The 13828-nt window shown below is 44.5% G+C and overlaps 2 protein-coding genes across 3 annotated transcripts; one reads left to right on the top strand and one right to left on the bottom strand.

Moving 5' to 3' along the window:
- Positions 1-1814: 1814 nt before the first annotated feature.
- ISCA2 (iron-sulfur cluster assembly 2) lies at positions 1815-3545 on the bottom strand. Of its 2 annotated transcripts, none has more exons than XM_029239804.1 (4): positions 3449-3545; positions 3142-3244; positions 2904-3019; positions 1815-2457 (listed from the first exon to the last, which is right to left on the bottom strand). In XM_029239804.1, exons 1-4 carry the CDS (start codon positions 3517-3519, stop codon positions 2283-2285), a joined length of 465 nt encoding a protein of 154 aa, XP_029095637.1. In that variant the 5' UTR covers positions 3520-3545; the 3' UTR covers positions 1815-2282. The 2 variants fall into 2 exon arrangements, with proteins under 2 accessions (XP_029095637.1, XP_029095636.1); XM_029239803.1 differs by having other exon boundaries at positions 3142-3247; positions 3449-3519.
- A 260-nt stretch (positions 3546-3805) lies between these two features.
- NPC2 (NPC intracellular cholesterol transporter 2) lies at positions 3806-13082 on the top strand. Its single transcript, XM_029239501.1, has 4 exons — positions 3806-4054; positions 7273-7380; positions 8970-9142; positions 12228-13082. Exons 1-4 carry the CDS (start codon positions 3973-3975, stop codon positions 12312-12314), a joined length of 450 nt encoding a protein of 149 aa, XP_029095334.1. The 5' UTR covers positions 3806-3972; the 3' UTR covers positions 12315-13082.
- The last annotated feature ends 746 nt before the right edge of the window (positions 13083-13828 follow it).

Genomic DNA, 13828 nt, shown 5'->3' with positions numbered 1-13828 from the left:
GTCTTGATAACCTCCCCTCAAAGTAATAGGGAGGCAAAAAAATCTTCCAGCTGATACTGGAAGAGTATAACATTTTCCTAAATGAACTGCACAGTGAGCAAAATTTGTGAAAACGTGTGCTGGCTTTTACGGCCTGCCAGGAAGAGGGCATCTGGTCAGAAGAGCCTACAGAAGATCCTAAACCTATTTTACCACCACTTACTATTACTCCAAGCCAACTGCCCTGTCCCCTTGATGCTATCAACTCCCCCTGCCCTGTGTTCTTAAAATTTCTACATTGCCCTCCTCCAATGGGGACCTCTTGTCACCACCTCAGGTTTCCCTGTGAAGCTTTTCCAGTGCGATAAGGTGATTCCTCCCTAACCCACCCTTTGTAAACACAAAATTCCAATTCTTCCATTAATATGAGGTATTTACACATGGTCAATCAAAGAGACACTGTTCCTGCCTAACTGACCACTGGAATTTAATTGTTTTTTGAACTACAGCTATTATGCCGGTGCTAAGATCACTATATAAATAAATAACCCACAAAAATATCATGGAAGAAGAGGTTTAACACCTAAAATGTAACAAAATCTCTTTCTAACGAGGATGAAAGGCCTTAGTCTGAGCTGAAAATCTTATTAGGCCCAGGTATTGGCAGCAACTTTCAATGGCTTAGTAAAGTTACACACAGACACTTCCACAGTCGCTGCTTTCTGCCCCCTTCCATGGATATCTGCTAAAAAAAAAACTGCTCAGGTTTCTGAGTGTCCCTTTCTTTCATCTTTGTACAGACTGCACACACGATAGGTTTGTTTTCTCTAAGTCCTAGGTTTTCCCATATTGAAAATTAAGTATGAAGTTTCTGTCTCAGCTATTTTGTCTCTAAATTCTGTATTTCTATTTTTCTAATGGTAAATTCTTTATCGAATGACCTGAATTCCAATCCAGTCTAGAAAAATTTCAATCCAGTCCAGAAATGCAAGATTTGCCAACATGAACTTTTAGGCTCTCGAGGAAAAGATGGGTTTAACCAATAATCCTTACAGAATCAACTTGGTTGTGGTTTCCCCAGCATTAGCATTCATTAATCATTTGTCATGGTGGTGGTGTTTTTATCTTTTTTTAGTTGTCTGTCCATGCAGTTCTGGCTGCCCCAGCTCCGTCACACACATACCACGATTATTTCTAGCTCTTTAGCTTATTTAAGTGCTTTACCAAACAAGTACTTTAAAATTCATTGGAATTTGTAGCTAAAAAGCTCTTCTTTCAGTGACTCTAAAGTAAGGTTACCAAGTTTAACAAGTAAGTATACAGGATACCCGGTGAAATTTGAATCTCAGATAAACAACAAATAATTTCTAGTATTCACTGAGACACACTTATACTAAAAATTATTTGCTATTTATCTGAAATTCATATTTAAATGGGCATCCTGCATTTTATCTGGTAGTCCAAACTAAAAAAAAAAATCCCCAAGTATCTATTATCTATGCCAACAAAGGGACCACTTCCTGCTATGCAATGAGACCAGAAACATTTTACACCATAAGGTAAGTGAAGCAACATATTCTAAAAAGATTCAGTCACTAAAGGATCAAAGAAGCTTAAAATGTCTGTGAATATGGAGTATGAGGCTATTTTTCAAACAATTCAAGTATCAGTGAGGTTTAGGTCCAAGTTTTCTGGGTGATGGGCAATTGGTTTTGTGAATCTAGCAGATTCATGAGTATGAGAGGAAAATGTATCTGCTGTAACAAATGGGAAGCAGAGAATGGGCTGCATAGAAAATAAGGGTAAGTCAACTAGCACATTCAGGAAGGATGAGATGAAAAAGATAACATTTCATTTGCCTTTTTCATCCTCTCTGGCCTAGTAACCAGTGTTCAACCTACCCAATCTATGACCCTGATCCACAACACAAGTAATTAAGGACTTTCTTTAAAATGAAGCTTTTACACACAGCTATACACATATGTACAAGTAGCTCTGAAGGCCAGAGAATTCCAAATTCTGGAACCTTGGAGGCTCTACAGATGATACTGGTTTCAACAAGTTACTAAATCTTACGTAATAGCATCTACAGGCTTGGCCTTACAACTGTGTGGGAGAAATTAACTCAAGAGTAAAAGCTTCACATTCTGAAAATAAATAGTGGTGAAACACAGCATTCCTGGATTGAGGGAAATGAAACTGTGAGAGGGACATGATTGGAAGGAAACCTCTAGAATTATTCTAATCCCAGGTTCCTCAAATCCGTACAGATGATGGTAATCTCTGGGTCACCTGTCATCACATCAAAGTTTGACAGAGAAGGATGACCCACAGGAGCAGCCTTGCTGTGCTTGAGGATTGTTCAACACTTGAAATGAGCTTCGGATCAGTTCTTGGCTGAAGTCCACATGGGCCCCTTTCACGAAGGCCAAGCTATCAGAGTCAACCACCACTCTTGCCCCACCCTGTTCAAATACCCTGAAAAGATGGGAGGAAGGCATTAATGTATATCATACACACCAAAAACATAACACCCTCTGAGCCCAGAGATGCACATCCTCTGTTTTCTGAAATACAGAGGAAGCTTCCCTTATTACCTCTAACAGGTGCTGATCTTCTCTCAGGCAAAAAGATTCAACGGAATGAATACTAGGAAATGTTTAGAGGTTTAAGCCTGGAATCTTTCTAGTCCAGCCTGACCCTCTACCAACTACCCTATGCACCTAGACGGGCCAGTTTTCCTCCTATGACTTAGTTATTTTGAATCAAGACAACAAATCTTCACTGTATCCCCACTGTGTGAGAAGGGTGATGTTAAATTATCCTTAGCAAACGTTTTAAATGTGGAATAAAAGTGCACCTTAAACTGGAGACACTTTTATTCCTCCTGCACATTCTCTGGGAACCCACCCCTTTCTCCTTGCCTGTCGTCGGGGTTGATAACTGTATCCAGTGAAAATTTGTACTGGAATCCGGAGCATCCACCTCCCTCCACCTCCAGCCTGAGGAATTCTGACCCTTCGGTGATTTCCAGAAGCCTCTGAAATGCAGGAAGGGGGGTCAAGAATGCCAGGCAAGGGGAGAGAGAAAGGTGGGCCAAGGGGAGATTCCCCCCACTCCCGGCCCTCGCCCGCCACCGCTGCCCCGCGTCCGGCCTCTTACCTGGACGCAACTGTCGGTGAGGTGGATCTGCCCTTCGCCAGCTTCGGGGCTGGAGGACGACAGTTCCCGAAGCGCCCGAGGTCCGCGAGAGGCCGCGAGGAGCCTGCTGTGCAAGGGGGTAGGGTGAGCCTGGGAGCAGAGAGGCACCTGGCGCCCTCCACCTGGACAGCCTCAAGCCAAACCTGAAGTCCCTCCACCTGGACAGCCTCACGCCAAACCTTCACCTCCCCCGCGAGCCTTAGTTTCCCTTTAGTCCTGGAGGCGCAGAACCAAACACCCTTCCCAGGTGCTTTTCTGGGCTTGGTACCTGCCCCCTGGCCAGAGAGTGACTGCTCTCAGGGCCACAGCGATTAACCTCAACCCTCTGACGGCCGCCATTTTCTTTCACAAGCACCGCCCCTCGCATTGTCCCAATCCCCTTCTGCGTCTGGGCCTCGGGAAGCGGGATCCACAGAGACCCCGCCTCTGAGCACACCTATTGGGTGGTGCAGGAGGAGGGGGGATTTGATTGGCTAGAAATGCTCCCGTTGCGGAAGCATTTGTGGGACTCACCCACAAAGCCGGACGGAGCATTGGAGAGAGGAGCTGGGCCGGAGGGAGGTGGAAGCCAGCTGGCCCGGCAGCAAAGCGGACTGGATGGGCGGGGTTTGCGAATGTCTGGGACCCTGTGTCTGGCTCCCTGGAGCCGGGGGCGGGGCGCGGGCAGGCCTCGGACCCGGTTGCTGGTGACCGGTCGCCTGACTGGGCTCCTCCCCCGGCCCGCCCCTGAAGGTTTATCTTGTGACCGCGGAATCTGGTTCTTCGTTCCTTGAGCTTGCAGTCTTAGCTGCGATGCGTTTCTTGGGCGCCGCGTTCCTGTTCCTGGCACTCAGCGCCTCCGCCCTGGCCGAGCCGGTGCATTTCAAGGACTGCGGTGAGCCCCGGGGCCAGCCTGAGGTTCCCGCACCCTCTGCGGGAGACCCCGACAGAACCCGGTGCTAAGATCTCCGAGCTAGGTTGGGTGGGTCCCCCGGGCCGCCAGGCTCAGCCTCGGACCCCTCGTGGAGTGGGCTGGAGTGGGTTGGGGTAGGGGACAGGGTGCTGGCCTGGATGAAACCCGACCACTCACAACTTTTCTCCTTCCTTGGAACGCGTGTTTGGGATCCCAGCACATTCCTGGAGGTGGGCCTTTTGCTGAAGTTTCCTAAAGATTGTAGGGCAAACAACCGAAGGTCCATGTGCAGCGTTGGGCGTAAGGGGTGCGGCGCAAAACTGCTTTTTATTTATGCCTTGTGCCTTGGATGTCCTCTGCCTCTCCACTCCTTTTGCTTTTTTAAACTTCCGTTTTGCTGATAAGTCGAAAGTCAGTTCTCCTTTTCATGAGTTATTCCGTTAGGGCGTCCTTTGGGCTATGGAATTTTGTGATTCTTACCAGTTTTCCTCTCCTATTTATAAAACTCATGTTGCTGGTCACAACTTGTGATGCATAACCCTCTCATGCAGCTATGGTTGGAATCTTTGTTGAGAAACATAACAGGCGGTAGAAATTGTGAGCTCCTTCAGTCAAGTCTATCAAATTGTTTGAGCAGAACTTTTCTGAAGTGCAGAGGTGTAATAATAAATGAAAGAGGCATGAAACTGATTTTGTAAAATTTATGAGCTGGAAGGAAACTTGGAGATCCTATAGTCAATCATTGAATTCCAGAGATGTTAGGTTACTTACCCAGTCACACAGCAGAATGGCAACCAGAATAAATTTGCTCCTTCATATCCAGTGCCCAGGTAATAGTAACTGCTTAATAAATATTTGTTGGAAAAGTAAATGAGGGAAGAAATACTCTTTCCACCATATCTCCAAAATTCATGTTGAGGCAAAAGCAAAGTTGGGAGCTAGGAGACAGGAGTGATTAAGGAATAAAAATTGCTGGCCTATTTATACTTAACAAATGCTGTTCCACTGAACTAGGAGACTGGCATTTGAAAGATCCTATTATCACCTCAAATTACTGCCTTTTTCTCCACTAAACTTAGTGGCCAACATTTGGATGAAGACACTGTTAACTTTATTGTCACTCAACTCTCACAATCTATTTTACAGATGAGGAAACAGGCACATTAAGGTACTTGCCCAAGTTCTTACAGCAGTAAGGAACCAGGTTCCTAGTAAGCAGTAGGAAACTAGTGGGTGTTTGTGAGTCACTTTGGGTTTCAACAGTAACATTAACATTAAAAAAAAGGTGGGGGGGACTCGCCTGTCGGTCCAGTGGTTAGGGCTCCACGCTTATACTGCAGGGGGCAGGGGTTTCATCCCTGGTCAGGAAACTAAGATCCTGCAAGCCGCGGCGTGGCCAAAAAAATTAAAAAAAGAAAAACAACTAAGGAAACTAAATCCTGACATTGTTCTGCTCATGTGAATAAAGCAGGTGTTAGACCTATGGCAAAAACCTCTTAAGGGAAGGAGAGTTTCAGTTACAGACTTTCAATTTACTTTTGAATTGGGAAATACAGTGTAAAAACTTCAGTGCCCACATCAAAAGGTTTTTTGAGTCCCACTCTATGCCCCCTTTCCCTGAAGTGGTATTTCCTCGAGTGAGAAATGGGGCCAAGCGAACTAGTTTTGCAATTTTTGCAGGTTAGGACTGAGAAGTTTGCTCTATTGACACTGGAAGTCCAGGAACATCTTGTCAGCAAAAATAAAACTGGATGAAGGAGCTACAAGTACTGCCCTCTACTCAGTTCTTACTAGATCATGTGACCCAGCCTTGAAAGAAACTAGAAGTTGAAAGTTGAAACTAGAAGTTCAGCATAAGCACTGATTTTCAATAAGTTGTTGACTAAAATTCCAGATATTTTCTTTCCTGGCCATAGATGATAGGACAGAGTGGAAGAGAGTGCTTAAAGAAGAGAATCTTGTATTTATTGTTTGAGAACTTTGCCATGATGGAGAAGCAAGTTGGTGATAGGGAACTGCTAAGTACGATTTACAGACCTAGCTGAAGCAGTGTTAGTCAACACGATGCAACTCTTCCACCCAAGAGCAGGCAGATAATGTGCTCTCAACCTGCCTTTTCCTTTCTGTCTTCATGCATTCTACTTTTGAGACAGAGTCCATTCTATTGTCTAGATCCATAATTTCTGCCCACAAAGTAAATTTGAGGTGAGAGGCTCACCCTTTGTATGAAAGGGAAACTTGCTAACCCACCCAGGAGCAGCTACTCTAGATTGAATTCATGGACTAAATCCCAATATGATAGTAATAGTGAATACCTATATAGTATTACTATGTTCCAAGCACTTATTTCAGAGCTATATGTGTATTAGCTCACCTACCCTATGAGGTAGGTACCATTATTAGCCCCCAGAGAGGCTAAGTATCTTGCCTTAAGATTCCATAGTAAGTAATGGAGCCAATGAGATTTGAAAGCCAGGTGTCGGATCCCAGAGTCTAGCTGTCAGCAGTGGTATATGAGTGGCGGAGCTTAGGCTTACCCTGTTGTTTACTTGCATTCTCTCCCATTCAGCTGTCTGGTTTCAGGGGCCTGGATGAAGTAAGGAGATTCTTACAGATTTGTACTTAACCTTTTTTGGTCGAGGTATTTTTGTCCTTGTTTAGACTGAAAAAAAAGGACACACACCCTGCCTCAAAGACACTTATTTTGAAGAACACAGGTTCCAGAGTAGAGTGTACTACAGATGCATGCTTGAGATTGTTCTCATCGGGAGGAGTATACAAAGCTCAGAGACCACTGATTTGGAGAGCTACCAGGACAGGATTGAAAGATGGTAGGGAAAGGCAGTTAGGGAGCAGCCAGTCTCAAGATTCCAAACGGAAACAGTAGCTGTGCAACCTGAGCCATCGCTTATGCCAAGTGTGCTGCTTTAAAATCCTGTGTCAGGATGGAAGGAAGGGTGGGGATGATTTCCCCTGGAATAGCCCTCCCAGGATATATAGCAGGGGAGCTGACTAGGTATACTCAATAATTTCTTTAATTCCCTTTCACCTGTCAAATGTGAACAGTTTCCCGGGGACCATGGATGGTCGGAGAAAGAACTCGCCCCCATTGGGAAGGCAGAGCACCTTCCCGTTAGGTAAGAGACAGCCTAGGAGGTTTGTTTTCCCACCCATTTCAAAAAATTTTTCTTCTTTTGCAGGTTCTGGGGTCGGAGTTATAAAGGAAGTGAATGTGAACCCGTGCTCCACCGAACCCTGCCAACTGCACAAAGGACAGTCTTACAGTGTCAATGTCACATTCACCAGTAGTGAGTAAAAGTGGCTCTTACCTTCAAATTCATCTTAAAGCGTAACATCAATCTCAAGTATTGGAATAAGTGTGGGAATATGAGGGAGGGGAATTGCAGTCAGGAATTCTGTGACCTCCCTCTCAATGGGCAAAGCTTGGATTCACTATGCTCCCTTCTCATACTGGGTTCCCATATGCCTATTTCTCAGAATCCATAGTTGCCAGACTCCCTTTGAGCAAACGGGGATTTCCATGTTTTCACAGGTCAAAGAAGACAGCTTGGCTTCTCCGTGCCCTGTTTTTGGTTCACATTGTACTGTGGATTTCATGGAGTGTCAACTCTGTTTAGCTACTGACTGCAGGGTGTTAGTACAGACCCCAACCCTGTAGACTCTGGAACGCCTCCAAAGTGTTATTTCAAGCAATATATCTTCTGGCTGTTAAGTCTATATTCTGCCTGAAAATATAGGAACAATTAATATTTAGCCTCTGTAAGGTTTGGGGAACTCACTGGTGACCCAAGAAACAATCAAGAAGCTTTCTTCTTCAACTTGAACACATGTTATTGGAACTTGTTTCTTTCTGGTACCACATTCATTTCCTTCAGATTCCCAGGAATCTAGACAATGTGAAAATCTCTGTTTCTAGAAAGAGCATCTACCTTGAATCTTTCCCTCATTTTCTATCCTATGGAACTAGACTAGACAGACTAATTAGGAACTTTGAGATTTCTGTCATCTCTTGTTTGTAAGCCTAAAGACAGCTCTAGAGTTGTTCTCTCTCCTGGACAATACCCTGTCCCCTCTATTGTTCCAAACCAAAAAAGTACCTTCTAAACAAAAGTAATTCCCAACCCAGACAGAAAGAAAGAAGCAGAGCCAATGCTCTGGATCTCCAGAAGAACCTAATAGTGCATAACTCCAGTTGCCCTAATTTTAGTATATTTATTCCTCTGCCCAACTTGCAATATGGAGGGTAGAGGTTAGCAAGAAATGTTCCTCTTTCTTTTACCCAGTTTCTGAAGGGTTACTGCTTTCACTGCTGTTACAGCCCGTGGCATTTCTATGGAGACTCCTGTTCCCTCTTTCCATATTGTCTTCCATTTTATTCTTAATTTCTATCGGAATCCTTTGGACAGGGTATTTGAGAATTCAGAGACCAGTCTCCCCAAACCCTTTAAGATACGCAATACACTTTGACAGAATCTGATGTAAATAGTAAACAGAAAGTTTACCACCAAAAATCAGTTAGCTTGTTTGATAAAGTTATTTATCCATCCAGGTGGCTCTGAATCTCCTGAGAAACTATGAAGGCAGTGAAGAGCAAGGTGGGGTCAACAGCAAAAAAAACAGCCCCCACTGACTGCTTTTTTTTTTTTTTGTATAATTCAGTAATTTTTCAAGTTTCAGAGTGAATGCTTACTGTATAGCATTCACGGAGGTACTAAGTATAACTCCAAAGAGAAATAGACCCTAGGAATTAAGAGGTACAGAATTTGGTTTGCTATCCCAGCAATGCCGTTGCTTGAGAATATGTCTGAATTTTTTATTTACAGTTTGGAAATAGGCAGTTTCCATCACCATCTTATTCTCTTTTTTTTTCTCTTAGGCACTCAGTCTCAAAGTAGCAAAGCCGTGGTGCATGGCATTGTGATGGGCGTCGCAATTCCCTTTCCTATTCCTGAGCCTGACGGTTGTAAGAGTGGAATCAGCTGCCCCATTGAAAAAGACAAGACCTACAGCTACTTGAATAAACTACCCGTGAAGAGTGAATACCCCTCTGTAAGTGACATTGTAGTTGAGGACACCAAAGGTCCTGTGACTAGATTGGAAATCTGAGGAGAGGGGGCAGGAAGAAAAGATTAGAATAGGAATCCTTCATCTCTATGAGGAAGAGTTGGACACCTGGGAGAAAGGAGTGTAGGAATCTTGAGCTGGGGTGGAGAGTTTTCACTGTGTCCCTTTGTTCTTCGTCTCTTGCTTAATGGTCAGCCTGGGCCTAACGATGCCTTTTTTATATACCGTATTTCACTGGATTCTTGTGACCACCTGTGTAGAGGTGATACTATCCCCATTTTACAGATGAAGAGATGTTAGCCTCCAATGCTATGCAATATGAACAGAGTCCATTCTGCCAAGAATTACAGCCTAGATTGAGACCCAGGTCTTGTGATTCCAAAACCTGTGCAATGTTACAAGATTTTAGCTAGGTACCAAATAGTTCAAGATTTCAAGTAGTCAGAGCATTGTCATCAGAAAAACTTGGTTTCTCCATTAATCTCTTAACAAGAAAGCAGTAATTTATTAGGTCCATAGGAGAGCGGTGGCTTTTTCCTCTGCTTTCTCTCCTCCGCCACCACCACCACCCCCAACCTTCACCTCTGACTCGCCCTGCTATACCTACTTCTTTTTCTACCAAACACTTGTGAGATAGAGCCTGCTGGAATGAGCCTGTGTTAACAATATGAATCTTGATAAGAACGGAGGAAGTAAAGGAATTACTTTTTTTCCATGAAGAAAAAGAGCTGTATTTCTTTGTTGTTGTTTTTTTAAATTTATTTAATTTTTGGCTGCGTTGGGTTTTTTTGTTGCTATGCACGGGCCCTCTCCAGTTGTGGCGAGCGGGAGCTGCTCTTCGCTAAGGTGCGCAGCTTCTCACTGCAGTGGCCTCTCCCGTTGCAGAGCATGGGCTCTAGGCGCGCAGGCCTCAGCAGCTGTGGCATGTGGACTCAGTAGTTGTGGCTCCCGGGCCCAGCCGCTCCATGGCATGTGGGGTCTTCCCGGACCAGGGCTCGAACCCGCGTCCCCTGCATTGGCAGGCGGACTCTCAACCACTTCGCCATCAGGGAAGTCCCTAGAGCTGTATTTCATTTTTTCTTTTTTTTTTTTTTTTTTTTGCGGCATGCGGGCCTCTCACTGTTGTGGCCTCTCCCGTTGTGGAGCACAGGCTCCGGACGCACAGGCTCAGTGGCCATGGCTCACGGACCCAGCTGCTCCGCGGCATGTGGGATCCTCCTGGACCAGGGCACGAACCCGTGTCCCCTGCATCGGCAGGCGGACACTCAACCACTCGCCACCAGGGAAGTCCCTAGAGCTGTATTTCTTAAAAGGCGATCAAGTAGAACCAGGAGCAATCTGGCCATTTATTTCCTAGAAACAGCAAGTAATTAAAGGACATTCTAAAAAGACTCAAATATAGGGAGTCTGTGCTTAAGTGGTATCAGGGACCCTAAAGGTCAGGAAGAGATTTGTAGATTAATTTGCAGAGCAGCCATGTAATCATGGGCATATCTGAGCCTCAATAACTTAGAGTGTCTAGTTAGGCCCTGATACCGAGTAGGCACTTAATATATGGTAGCTATTGTTAAGTGACATTTCATTTGTTTTTTGTTTGTTGGTTGTTGTTTTTGTTGGTTTTGCCATGCCACGCAGCTTAAGTGACATTTCATTTGAAAACCAGCTTAAACTATGTTAATGTGTGCACTAAGTGAAACAGTAGTTGATGTGTACTAGTCTTGAAAAATTTATCAAACAAGTTTCAAGAAGCTGGGTATCACTGTCATTCAAATATTGCATTCTGAAGAAGCATTTTGAGTACAAAAGAGAGGTTGTAACTAAAAGCAAGTAAGCTTAAGAAAGGACTGGCAGAGTGCCAGTGCCTTATTAAGAATTAGAAGAGAGAGCTCATAGCATGAGTGTAACAAGTCAAGGCAGAGATCTCTAAGGGGGTATATTATTGAAGAAAGAAAAAACAGTTTGGGCTTCCCTGTTGGCTCAGTGGTTGAGAGTCCGCCTGCCGATGCAGGGGTCATGGGTTCGTGCCCCGGTCTGGGAAGATCCCACATGCCGCAGAGCGGCTGGGCCTGTGAGCCATGGCCGCTGGGCCTGCACATCCGGAGCCTCTGCTCCGCAACGGGAGAGGCCACAACAGTGAGAGGCCTGCATACCGCAAAAAAACAAAACAAAACAAAACAAAAACAGTTTAAGGGCATTAATCAAAACTGTATTGCCACAAAGGTCATTGTCCCTGAAAGTATTCATACAACCCTAAACTTCTTTGAACATCCTTTGTGCTTTGACATTTCATTTTCCAACTAACAAGTAAGTTTCCTGAGACCTAGGAATCTAACTTTTTACTCTTCATACTTCATAGTTAAAGTTGGAAAAAGCTGGATCAGGTTGTCAAAATGCATGTGAAATTGTTTAAATGTAAAATTATTTTTCATGGATGGCTTTATTATTTTTTTAATTAATTAATTAATTCATTTATTTATTTTGGCTGCGTTGGGTCTTCGTTGCTGTGCGTGGGCTTTCTCTAGTTGCAGCGAGCAGGGGCTACTCTTCGTTGTGGTGTGCGGGCTTCTCATTGCGGTAGCTTCTCTTGTGAATCATGGGCTCTAGGCACACGGGGTTCAGTAGTTGTGGCTCACAGGCTCTAGAGCACAGGCTCAGTAGTTGTGACACACGGGCTTAGTTGCTCCGCGGCACGTGGGATCTTCCCCATCCAGGGCTCAAATCTGTGTCCCCTGCATTGGCAGGCAGATTCTTAACCACTGCGCCACCAGGGAAGTCCTGGCTTCATTTATGTACCATTGATCTCAGAGGGAAAAAATGCTTTTGAAATTGTATTTGAGAAGCTAACTGCTAACACCAAATCCTAGGTGTAACTTGGTTTGCCCTTCTAAGCTAAAGGACACGGGCTGTGCCCACATCCCAAGCAGCCTTCATGGTGGCGTGACTTAAGAAGAAAAGGATGAGGAATTAGGCAGTTTGTTACAATTTACATTTAGGATTCATAGTTAAACCCATTCTGGATTGAGGTGAGGTTCTAGTTTCATTTTTCCCGATTCTTTTTCTCTTTCTCCAGATAAAACTGGTGGTGGAGTGGGAACTTAAGGATGACAACGACCAACGTCTCTTCTGCTGGCAAATCCCAGTACAGATTGAAAGCTAGAGCTATTTGATGCCAATATGTCCGTCTGGGGGTGAGAGAGCACGGGTGGAGGGAGAGGAGGAGAGATCAAGTCTAAACTAAATCAGTGCCATAAGATGAAAGGAATTTCTAGACTGCCATTCTAGCCTCTCAACCTCCAAAAGCATCTAAGACCCTATTTCCTGAGAGCTCAGAACTGTCGCCCCTGCATTATCCTTTGTAAAAGGGTTGAAGGAAGGAAGAGAAAGTGAGACTGTGGGGATTGATTTAATTGTCTTCAGGGAGAGTTTTTTGTTTGTTTGTTTTGGTTTGATTTTTGCTTTTGGAATAAGGAGGGTCTAACCAGACATGATCCAAATGAGGCTGCTTGGGGGATATTGGATAACTTGCCCTAGGGTTACTAGCCCTTGCAGCAAAGCACGGGTTCCAAACCACATCCATCTAGGTGGGATATTACATCTGCAAGTTCCTCATCTCCACGTGCCTCGTTGAGTTCAGTGCATCTGGCCAATGAGCTTCCTCACCTCCAGCTCCGCTGCTTCACTGGCCATGACTTGCTCTGCAGTGGTGTGCAGCGTGGTAGTGGAGGGGAGGTATTCTACAACAGAAATTCTCTGCAGTTAGCTCATGTCTCCTTTACTATCTTAGGTGGTTTTCATTAAATGCATCACTTGATTAGCAGATGTTTGATTTTTTTTTTTTTTTTTAACAACACTAACTTGTGGCTTCTTTATGCACCTGGAAATGTCCCTTTGAATAAATAAAAACTCGTCAATCTTTTCTTCTGCATTTGGGCTGTGGACACCTGCTTCTTTCACAGAGTATGTTCCCCCAGATCCATGGTAGGTGGACACCTGGTCCCGTGGTCCCAGAGTGCAGTACTGTAAAGACATGACTTTCAGAAACTCCCACTTCTCCCTTTCACACAGTTAGGCCTCACCTCTCTATCTTACACAAAACGACCTTGTTTGCTTCACTTTGCACAGTCTTATACCACCAAGTGTGCTTGAAAGAAACAGTGAAAGCAAACATCACCTAGTTGAATAACAACATCTGCAGGGTCAGGGGAACTGAATTTGGGGTTGAGGCGGGGAGTAGGAAGTTACAAGTTGGCATAAGCACAGCAATCTTTGGGAACCTCCTGCCTTGAAGAAAGCCTAGAAGCTTAAAGATGAAATGTGAAGTTGCAGGAAGTAATGGCTAGATTATTTAAATCTTGGAGTGTCCTGCTCTTGAAGTACAAGTATAATCATGGGGCATATATTTTGCTGTTTTGAATCAGTGTACTATCAATCAGGTTTTAGCTGTCACAGAGATTACAGCCCTATTCGCAAAGGAGTTGGGTAATGTGGAAGGTCATCTCTTTTAGTCTGGGGTGCTAATGCAGCAAATAAGTCATTTGGTCCAGTTCTTTTCATCCTACTGATTTCACTAGATTTCTTGGATTTCTTTGGCTTGTGAGTTTCCCAGGAAAACCACCAGGGGACAGCAATAGATTGGGAAGAATGTTATCAACCGCCAAGATTTCCTAGTTA

Source organism: Monodon monoceros, unplaced genomic scaffold, assembly GCF_005190385.1.
Source record: "Monodon monoceros isolate NGI ecotype Baffin Bay Population unplaced genomic scaffold, NGI_Narwhal_1 Super_Scaffold_21, whole genome shotgun sequence".
Taxonomy (NCBI): domain Eukaryota; kingdom Metazoa; phylum Chordata; class Mammalia; order Artiodactyla; family Monodontidae; genus Monodon; species Monodon monoceros.
Note: the sequence above shows the minus strand (reverse complement) of the source record. Positions and strands in the feature narration are given on the sequence as shown.